General features: G+C 41.4%; 1 protein-coding gene across 1 annotated transcript; it reads right to left on the bottom strand.

The window, feature by feature from the left end:
- Positions 1-552: 552 nt before the first annotated feature.
- BMP10 (bone morphogenetic protein 10) lies at positions 553-10,811 on the bottom strand. Its single transcript, XM_036872341.1, has 2 exons — positions 10,462-10,811; positions 553-6,040 (listed from the first exon to the last, which is right to left on the bottom strand). The coding sequence occupies exons 1-2, from the start codon at positions 10,793-10,795 to the stop codon at positions 5,103-5,105; spliced, it is 1,272 nt and encodes a 423-aa protein (XP_036728236.1). The 5' UTR covers positions 10,796-10,811; the 3' UTR covers positions 553-5,102.
- Positions 10,812-11,422: the final 611 nt, after the last annotated feature.

Here is an 11,422-nt window from a genome sequence, read left to right as displayed (position 1 = left end):
CTAATATTTGCGGAAAAGATGAAAAGTGCTTTGGTGGCTGCCAGGGGGAGTGGCCCTCAGATAACTTCAAAATTCCCTTCTAAGCTTGAGATTCTGTAAAGTTTCGGTAATCAAATTTCAGTGAACTTTAGCCTAGATATGTTTCCCAAAGTAATTTCTGTTTCATCTGTCTCATTCCAAACTCAAGAAATATTTCACAATTATTGACAAAGAGGAGTCAATTTCATTGTCTATGTATGTCTCTGGCATTGTTGGGTTTCACAGAAAGTTGTGTAAAATGGGAGAAGCATATCCTCACTCTCTGGTGAGACCACTTAGAAGCCAAAACTAACTCATCGATTCTTCAGGCCGTGCTCTATGAACATAGCAGGAAGCTCTACTCCATCTGGATAGACTGTGAAAAAGAAACGTTAAAAAAAAAAAGAAAAGAAAAGAAAAGAAAAAAAAGGGAGGCAGGGCATGCAGAAAAGATTTCATCTCGAGGAAAAATAAGCTGCACATAATTATTGTCAAAATAATTTTTCCATTTTATTTAACAAGATGATTCTGAATGTACACAGGTGGCTTATGAACACAGTGTAAAATACTTATTTCCATCTTCACTGTAGTCTAATAATTACTATGTAAATTTGGACAGGGTTTTACACGAAAACATGAACATGCTTCAGCTGGTTCGGTGTGACCGTGGGATTCGTGGATTTCCCATGTTTGTGGAGGCTCGTTAGGTGGGCACGAACACATCGACATCCCCACGGCAATCAGGCCAGACACTCACAAAACAAGTGCTCATATGTGATAGGAACATGCGGATCATGACAAACGGGCATTCCTTGACAGGGTTGTTCAGATACATTTCCACACCCAGAAACACCCTTTTATGCTGCTCTGATACAACGTTATCTACTTTCCTTCCATCTAATGTGTGAAATCAAATGTCCTTGTTGGAGACAAGAAAATGCACAGAGTCACAGAAGCATTGCTTTTTTACCAGATTCGAAAACAGCTAAGTACAACCCACGGTGACTCTGTGAAAAGATCCCAGGCCTTTGGATAGGACAGCATCCCCTCAATGTTCCAGACAAATTGCAAATGGCTTTGCTAAAACACTGCTGGACTGTATGGTCTCTTGAACAGTCCAGTAAGAAGCCATATGTAAAATTCCTTTCTATGAAAATATCTTTTACTTAGAGAATATAGATTCCAAAGAATACCAAAACATTTACTAACATTAATTTCTGGGAAAAGTATTTGCCATTAATTTCCAAAAAAATTATATGCAGGGAAAGAATTTAGGTACCTTGAGACTGATTCTTTTGGGAAATCACTAAATTAACCTTTTTTTTTACATTTATAGAGTAATGCTTCCAATTACAAATGGATTTGTCCAATTGGGTCTCTGAATTGGTGGGTCATTGAAGGTGATGGATACAGTCAGAGGGGAAGCACCAGTTTAGGGGCATGAAAGGCCCCCATTAAATACCGTCTCCATTCACTGAGCAGCAAACATAGTCCCTCACAGCCTGACATTTGCCTCTCACAGTAAAATGACAGTGTCAGCTTATTAGAATGATATTTATTGGTTAAATATTTTCTGGAACACCTACACGTCAGTTAAAACTGTCCTATTTAGAAATCAGTGAATATGCCAAGGGGCTCACAGCATGCCTACAAGATACAAATATACACAGTTACGGCAAGCTTCTGGCAAGGCTCCTCGAAGTAACAGGAAATGTTGATGCAAAAAGACAGAGATGAAAATACAGGCGATACACTGTAGAGGAGCCATACTCAGGAGAAGGTACTATTTGAAAAGCACAGAAGACTCTTTTATCCAAGAGGGAATCACAAACATAAAAATAAAATATTTGGTATTCTACACTATATTACAAAAAATAAATATATCCATCAATAAATAGTAGGAAGCCTAGAAACTTTTACATGAATATTTTGGTTGTTGGCTGCCAAAGTCCCCCTGCTACCTTTCTCAAGGGTCATTTAGTTTTATCAACTTCAGCGATGATAATTCTGCCATAAAAGTGTAAAAAAGACAGGTGTGGCATATAGCAAAGGTCTATGACCAGAGAAGACAGTAGTGAGTTCTACTTTCCTAAGGATCGGACACCTTCCTGGCTTCGTACTCATGCAGTGAGGTAAAGGAATTGCGAGCATGCTTCAGGAGGCCTGAGGGGAGCTGGCAGAACCCCTCTATTTATGGTCGGTGTGTTTTAATTTTTTGATGACAAGAAAGCAAAAAAAAAAAAAAAATGCAACTAGCAACATTTGAATAACCAATAGGTGGCTTTCTGCACTCTTTCCATAGGGTAGAAGAAAATCTTAGAAACGCGTGTTTACCTCTGGACTGTGGTAAAAGGAGAAACATCTGGCATATGCAGCCTGATTGCCAACAGCCTAGATTTTCACATCTCTTTAATGGAAGAGTGACTGTAAGGGCTCACAACAAAGCTTCCCTAGGAACCTGGGAGAGCCAGCAGAGGGCATGAGGAAAGCAGAGTCTGGCACGTCACATCTTTAGTGTTCTAATATGAACGTGCTAATAACAGGAGGATACCAGAGTTGGCAGACGTGGCTCCCGAGAGCTTACTGTTATGTTTTTGGGTATTTTGCAAGCCAGTTGACATCACATTGGTAGCTTGAAGTAGGCCATGGAGGGGGTATTTGCGCCATTGAAACCCACAAATCAGAGCTATTCCCTCCTCACAACCCGCACCTCGCCACTGCTGGGTATAAAGCATTCACCAGCATACCATTGTCTTATGTATTTTACATATAAAAGAAAATTCTGCTTGATTTTTATCTAGTTAGAACAATCCCATTCAACCAAGGTTTTACCGTTATGTCTATTACAGTGTCCTTTAGAAAGGATAAGAAGTACCGTAGAGTATATGAGTATACAGTACGTACCATGGATCCATGGATATAAAGAATGCACCCCATCCCACGGAGGGTACTAAGCTTGGCTATATAAAGCCAGTTACACACACACACACACACACACACACACACACACACACACACACGCAAGCACACCGTTTTCTATGGAGGGTATTCCATAAATGAATGATTCTGAGTTGCATGGCTACCTCAAATTGTCAATCACTGTATACCCACTGATGACCAGAATACCACTCTTCCAGGGGCAATGGATTCTCCAGGATTCACCCTCTGGATACCAGTGGACAACAGATGTGCAGAGCTGAGGGCCAAATTGGGCAAAATGTCCTTCAAAATAGCTTCCCTGGCCTCTATTTTCTAGGGCAAGATGAGATTATGACCCCAGAGGTTTGTGAAAGCAAGGCTGATGGTTTTCCAGGGTAAAAAAAAAAAAAAGTGCAAGCCTTTTTAAAGAAGCATTCAGGGGGGTGAGGGGGGGACAATGTACTGGAAACCACATTCCCGATTCTAGGTTGGACCATCCGTGTTGTCTGCCTGGAGGTGTCAGAACAGTCTGAGAACTGCTCTGCTGTGGTTCTCCCTGCACAACACTTGTGGTCCTGCATGGGGGGCACTGGGACCAAGTCTCAGTGTCCTTCCAACTGGCCAACTAATGGGCAGACGCCCCAGACCATTGTCATCAGGAATACTTCCCAGTCCCTTAGTCCTGGCCAGTTCCCAAACAGAAAGACTGCAGAGTGGGAAGGTTGGGAAGGCTACAGGGTTTCCATCATGGGGCAAACCTGATTTCCAAATTCCAGCTTAGCTTTCGAGTCATTTGGTTGTGTGTCTATTTATTAATTCATTTATTTAAATGTATTCATTTCGACTCTGGTTCTCTTTTTCTTACACTTAAGTATTCTTCATGAACAAAACATTTTATATATTAGCAACTCAACTAAATAAAATATCAGGGGGAAATCTAGAAATTAGAGCACTAACTCCTTTTATCCCAAGAGCAAACGCTTTCAGGTGTCCTCTTCCAGCTCAAAGCAGGGGCAACAAAGGCCAGGGATGATAGGGGACACATGAATGGGAGAAGGACACAAGGTGCTCAGGCAAAAAAGAGGGAGGGAAGGGAAAAGGTAGAAAACAGCAAGAGCAGAGGTTCAGAGGCAAAGGAGAAATATGAAGAATTGAAGAAAAATGGTAAGAAGAATCCAACAAACAGATCCCTTCTGATTTTTCCTCCTCTTGGTCTTTGTTAATTTTATTTTGTCCAAAATATTTAACTCTCCAATTAGAACTGCTTATAATTTTACAAACACGTCCTAGGACAGCATCTATATCCTTTGCCCCTCCTCCCCTAAGAGCCCCTCGAACCTCTTGTACCCTCTGCAACCATAAAGGCCAACACACATGGCCTTTCCTTCCTGTTGCCTTAGGAACAGATAAGTCCCCTCTGCTTTCCTTTCTTGACCAGGCACTGCCCTCTAGAGCACACTGGTCCCCCGTGGGCTCATTCTTTGCTGTTGTCCCTTAAGGCCACTGCCCCTTGAAGCCACTTGGTTTGTGTATCAAATAACCCCTCCCCTCAAACATGCAGCCTCCTTTACCAGGCCCTGCTGCTCTGAGTAATAGCAGAAACTCAACTGACAAAAGCTACCCCTACATTTCCAGTAGTATTTCGGAAATGTAATACTTCCTAGGATGATTAAATTCCTGGTGCAAATTATCCTGATGGAAATACTACTTAGAGAAGAGGTGACCAAGAACATCCCACTGTCTTTTAACATACACACATTTGATTGGGTTAATGCACGTGTGTGAGTAGAATCTGCCTCTATAGAACCAAATGGATTTTATAAGTTTATCTATGTACACATATACATACACAAATATCTACCTCCCTCGACACTGTTTTTCTGCTTAGGGGTGTTGCTTTCGAATCGGCCTAAAGGGCAAGTAGTGTGGGCTTGCCACTTACTATTAGAGATGGCCTTGCCAGGAAATGGCAAGTCCAAAGAAACATAGATTGGAAGGGACTAGACTGTGGAGTAAATTATGCATTTCCTACAACAAACCGACCTGTCAAATTCCCTAAGGCAGCAAGCTTCTATGATCTGTACACCCTTATTAAATAATCTCATTAAATAGGAACACAAAATATACACATTTACAGTTATTAAATAAGCCACAGGACTCCTCTTCTATCTACAGCCACACTCAGAGACGGCCATGCCCTCATATTTAAACTTGTAGGTGACGACACCTTTGTCTAAATAGAGAATGGAGATGGGCTCCAGCTTGGTGGGCACACAGCAGGCTTTGGAAGCCTTCTGGGAATTCTTGAGGTGGACCAAGGCCTGGATAATCGCATGCTTCGTGGGGGTGAGATGCTCTGCCAGGGGGTAATTGCAAACACCACGGCATTCGTAGGCTTCGTATCCAGGCGGGGCGATGATCCAAGAGTCCCAGCCAATCTCCTTGAAGTCGATGTAGAGCGGGGTCCTCTTGCAGTAGTTTCCTTTTGCATTCCTTCTGATGCGGGCAGTGGAGTCATAGATGATGTTTGACCTCATCTGCAGCAAAGCCTCTTCCCCAGGTCCGCTGGAATAACCTTCCAATCCCAGGTTGTCCATCTCCGGAAGCTGCTCGTGGGCAATCATTTCATTCAGTTCCTCCTTCCGCTCCTTCTCACTGCTTTGGTCATCAGAAAACACGACAAGCAAAGGGACGTGCTTATTCCGGGCACTAGTGTCTATTTCCAGTTGTCCCCTGCCAGCATCCTCCATTTCATGTTTGCTCTCAATGTGAACCTCCAGCTGGTGGGTGGATGAGCCTGACTTTTGCCAATGCCTGATGGCATCGGTGACATCAAAAGTCTCCCACTCACTGTTGGTTCCATAGATCTCCCCTGACACCAAGACCAGCATGCTTCTTTCACCCTCACCGTCCCCTTTGCTCTCTAGTACTTCGAAAATGGTAATTTTCCGGTCCACTCCTTCATATATCATGCGATCTCTTTGCACCAGGGTGTACAACCTGAGTTCAGCCATGATGACCTCTTCATGGTGAGGGATGGACACATTGAAGAGGAGAGGGTATTTTCGGAGCCCATTAAAACTGGCTGGTTGGGAAAACAGATCTTAAAAAAAAAAAAAGAAATCAGATTTGCAGTATGTTACAGAGAAAAACAGAGGCTTATTTATTCAATAAGAGTGCCTGTCCATTCAGGAGGCTTGATACAGAGAGAATGAGGGAAAATCAATGAAAACAAACACAGTGTTAGCATTCTCTAAGAGAGAATACTGAAAGGTCAAGGGTAGAACGCTAGACTGAGTTAAGCTGCCAAGACTAAAATGGAAAATGGCCGCCTCATGAATGAGAGAAAACGCACCCAGCCTTGTTTGCGTAGCTTATCGGTCACAGAATTATAGACCTGGGAGGGACCTTGGAGATTGTCCAGGCAAACCCCCAATTTTTCTAACCAGTGAGGAGCTATCAAACGAGACACGTGTGGTGGTTGTTTTTTTCTTGAAGCTTTTCAGTGACGAGGATGTCATGGCTTTTCCTATTTGTACTTGTAATGGATGGAGACCCTCACATAGTCGGGGTCTTCCTGAAAAACAACCATGTAGACCTAGCCCACAGGCCAAATCAGGCCTGCCACCTGTTTTTGGAAATAAAGGGTTAGTGGAAAACAGCTTCACCCATTCATTTCCCCATTGTGTTTGTGGCTATTGTTGCACTACAATGGCAGAATTAAATAGTCTCGACCAAGATCATACGGCCCACAAAACCTAAAATATTTACTATCTTTCTGGCCCTTTACAGGAAAAGTTTGCTGATCCCTGCTTTAGACCACAAAGCCTGACAAGGTCAACAAGATAGGCATAATACTAAGGGGGTCACAGCAGTTGAATTTGGGGTTTGTGGTCCTCCATAAGGAAGAATGAGGGGAAACGAACTTTGGGGATAGATTGGTTGCCTTAATCTATCCTTGGGGATAGATTGGTTGCCTTAATCTTAGCACCTGGCATGGAAGTGCAGCACATAGGAATCACTCAGAATGTTTATGAAATAAAATTGTAAAGGTCCTGTAGTCTTAGAAACACACCTCCAAATATTATTATGTTGACTCCCTATCTGAAAATTTTATAGGCATCCAAATCTCCTCTACACATGTCCCAGGTAATACCTGTCTACAAGGAATCCCTGAAGACATCTATCATCAATCAAAAAGTTCCATGACACCAAAGGTGCTGAGGACCACCAATTGAGGGGGCCGCTATCATCTTTGGCAGCCTTTTCCCAATTGTATATCCAATTCATGATTTCAGTAAGGTCCTTGTTCCAGATTGTAATTTTAAATATTTTTCTTTAACTTGATATTATTGTTTTTATACTAACTTCCTCTTTTAGACTTGTCCTAAGCAACAGTATTCATGAAATGAGGGGTGCGAGATGATAGTTATGTGGATTTTTTTCAATCCACTTTAATAAAAACATATACTGATTTCACATGATTCACAGCTTCCTCTGGGTACCACCTAAAATCATCTCATAAACTGCCAGTGAGAATTACAGGTCAGTGGAATGATTTAAACTCTCTAGCATGGCTTGCAAAGCTACCTATAATTAGGTCTTAACCTCTTAATCCAGTCATAGCTCCCATTCATCCCCTACAGCATGGAACATTGCAATTTATCAATTAATATTTGTAGAAATATTAAACAAAGTCTCCTATTTAAAGTAGACTGATATCTTCACTACTTGCCAAAACACTCCTTTACTTTACTGTATACTGCACCTTTGGATATGTTCTTCTGACCCTTGGAAAGCTCTGCCCCCTCATCTCCATCTATCTAGCTGTGACCCCTCCCTATGGGGCCCTCCCTTCTTCACCTCCCTATCTGGGAGCCCACTCCTCTCTGGGTAACTTGAGTATTTACCCTCTATACCTCTCCTTTGACCTTGCCATTTACATCCTTGATTTTCAGTTGTCTTTATGAATGGATTTTTCCCAACTAGATTGTCATCCTACTGGCACGTACCACAGCTTAACCTCCCTTCTATGCCTCCAATCTACCATGATGCTTTGAACAGAGGTAGCACTTTAAAAATATTGATGAGTTGATGATTCTGGGCATCAGACCGAATTGATTTATGGGCATGACATATGTCCTTCATACATCAAGTAATATGGTAGTTGTCCCCCACCCCTTATAGGAATGGAGAAAACTTGATTCCCCTTGGACTGGAAACATGAGAAGACCAAAAGTAGGGGAATAGACTGGTTGCTCCATCCATTAGAAAAATGCACAATAAAAGCTCACTGTAGTGGGAGGAAGGGTTTACCAAGGAGCACAAGGACATTTTTGGTGGTATGAATGTGTTCACTATCTTGATGGTGGTGATGGTTCCAATGGATGTTTACATATGTCAAACCCTATAAAATTATACACTTTAAATATGTGAAGTTTATTGTTTATATCCATTATACTTCAATAAAGCTGATATAAAAATAAGTTCACTGTGCATGTGCAAATATAGTAATAATGGAGGTGTTACCTTTCAGGCAAGGGAGCTAGTGTTTGCTGAGCAAATTTCATGTGCCAAGTGCTTTGCAAATTGTTTTATTTAGATCTTACAATAACCCTATAATGTTGGTATTGGTATTCTGTTCATTTGATTCTGGAAGAAATCAAGCCTCAGTGCAGAGAACTGACCTCCCCAAGATGACAAGGAGAGGTCAAAGCAGTGGTAGGAAATAAAGTCATGCTTTTTCCACCTTGAAGCAGCACTTGTTTTCCCCTGTTAGTTAGATTTGGAGGAGGTTTTGTTTTGTTTTGTTGGTCTTTGTCTCCTAGGGAGTTGCACTGAGCAAATGGTAGAGAATCAAAGAAAGACAATAACAGCCGACAGGGCGAGCCCAGTGCAGGATTCATGACCTTGGGCTGTGCATTTTCACCAGTGGATTGGCAGAGGTGGGGGCAGCTGGGTTGTCCACTGAGAGGTTTGCTCCTGCCCTCACTGATCTTCAGTAATAAGAAGCTCTGAAAACTCCATTTCCTCACCTGGACCATCCAAATCCTCCACAGAAGTGAGAACTGAAAAACTCCTATTTTCCCCAGGGATGCGAATATTTTCCCACCCACACCCTGAGCCAGTCACCCAGGGATCCGCACTCAGAAACATTAGGAAGGCTTCCCAGGGAAGGAGGATGTTTATTTTCAATTCAGACTGACCACAGAAAGAATCTGTAATTTCAGCTTGTCATTTCCATTATGTTACTAAATGTTACTAAGTCACATTTCCAATATGTTACTAAATATTTGAAATTTTGGCAGTCACCTAAATTTTAAAGGCAAATAGTATCTCCAGGACTGAGCAATACCTATTCAACATTTCCCCCAATGCCTGGAATTTAAGGAATTCATTAGTAACAACTGACATTTGTTTAATACTTCATAGCAAATGTAGTACTTTCTTACTTGTAACCTCTTTGAAATTGCTCAATTGTGTTACGTAGGTATATTGTCCCCAATTTACAGATGAGGAAATTCAGATTCAGAGAATTAAGCTAATTATCCACATCTACTAAGTCAACCCTGTCTGAAAAATCCAAATCTTGAGCTAAATCTTGTCACCGCCTTTTTGCTTTCAAGAATATTTGGCCAACATCTATCCAAACCCTCTTTTGTACCTGCCTAATGACTATAAAAGCATAATTGGTAAATATGAAAGAATTAGTTATTTTGGACCCACAACTTTTACCATAGATATTAGAAAAAAATTTTCTTGATTACTTGTACCATATTAAATAAAGGATTAACTTGCTAAGTCATTAGATTTAGTACTGAATAAAGATCTGGGGGCAGAAAACACACTTTTCCCGCTGATATTTAAAGCTGGTACATTGCTCTTCATAAAGACACAGAATAAGCTGTATCATTAATTGGGCCATGCGCACTTCCTGGAAACTATAAACAGTGCTCTAAGGATATACACGTCACAACAAACAAAACAAAACTTTAGGAAGAATCTCTAAAATATGTTTCCGTCCTGTTTGAACATTTCTTAAATAAGATCACAAAACTGAAACTCACCCAAAATTTGAGCGAAACGCAAATCACAACTTTCTGTATTTTACCTATTGTCATCATTTTCATTCTATGTAGAAGTTGACAAATTTTGTAGTCAATTAAAAGCTAAACGGAACTGAGCCCTATCTGGAAAATGACAGACAAAGGTATAGTGGTAGACCAACATTAGTATTTTTTATTACCTGCTGTCCAAATTGAAAATTTGCAAAGACCCAATTATAATGTCAAAATGGTAGACACTTTATGGCATTGGATTAAAAGATATTCTTTAATACCTTTTAATAATATTTGGAAAATGACCATAAAAACGGTATAGACCAAAATGTGCCTTGTTTTGGGGTATCTGTGTACACACACCCTTATATAGATGTTTTCACCTTTATCATTTCCACGCATTGTAAATTTACTCACCGCTTCTAAAAACTCAAATCCAAATGTGATCAGTAAAATCTCCACTTACCTTCATTCTTGAAACTCCTAATGATGTTGGCAGATGGTATGGAGGTCCTATCTGTTGCAAATTTGTTGTAGAGTTCCAACATGTACTCTGGTGGGTCAACCTTGGCTGCATCCTGCGTCGGGATGTCTGACAGGTTCAACGTCTTGAGAAACTCTTTCTTCATGCTCTGTAGCAGTGTGTTAAAGTCGACACCATCTTGCTCTGAGAAGACATCATCAAAGAGGGGCATATCTTCTTCCAGAGGCGACTGCTCCAGGCTCATGATGGGGCTGCCAGAAACCGAGTGAGCCACCAGGCAGGAGAGAGCACACAGCTGCAGGGCCAGGGAACCCATGACTCTGCTCCGGCCCCCAGGCCAACCCAGGAAGGTTTAGCGCTCCTGAGCTCTAAGTGGCAGTTTTATCTTGCGGAGCGTAAATGTCTCGTGTCACTGGAGACAAGTTTGGAAACTTCCCCTCTCTCCCTCCCCCTACCACTCTTCCTCTCCCCCCCCAAAATCAGGTTGCAGTAATTGGATAACAAAATCCCCCATAGGGGCCTAGCCTTTCTTATCTCCCTAGTGTAAACTTGTGCACCAGATTTTGTTTCTATCTTGCAATCCTTTTTTCTTTTAATGAGCATTTTGTAAACATTTCCACATTCTGACACTGGCTGAGAGATAGGACAATTTTCTCCTTGCAAAGGCTCTGCTTCTCCTCCTTTCAATTCACTTCCTTTTGGCAGGAACGCGTAATTTCTGCTTTTACGTGGTTCAGTTTCACACATGCATATAATAGACATTGAGTCAACACAATACACGTCAATGGTGATATGTATTAATGCGAGTGATGGGGCTTTCATCCTCACATAAACATTTCTGAAGAAAGACCAAATCTCCAACATTTCCAAGTTAAGCTAACAGATATAAATGAACTTATATAAATCTTTACAAGCTGACATTATTAGAAACAGGAAGGTATAA

Source organism: Balaenoptera musculus, chromosome 13 (genome assembly GCF_009873245.2).
Source record: "Balaenoptera musculus isolate JJ_BM4_2016_0621 chromosome 13, mBalMus1.pri.v3, whole genome shotgun sequence".
Classification (NCBI taxonomy): Eukaryota; Metazoa; Chordata; class Mammalia; order Artiodactyla; family Balaenopteridae; genus Balaenoptera; species Balaenoptera musculus.
Note: the sequence above shows the minus strand (reverse complement) of the source record. Positions and strands in the feature narration are given on the sequence as shown.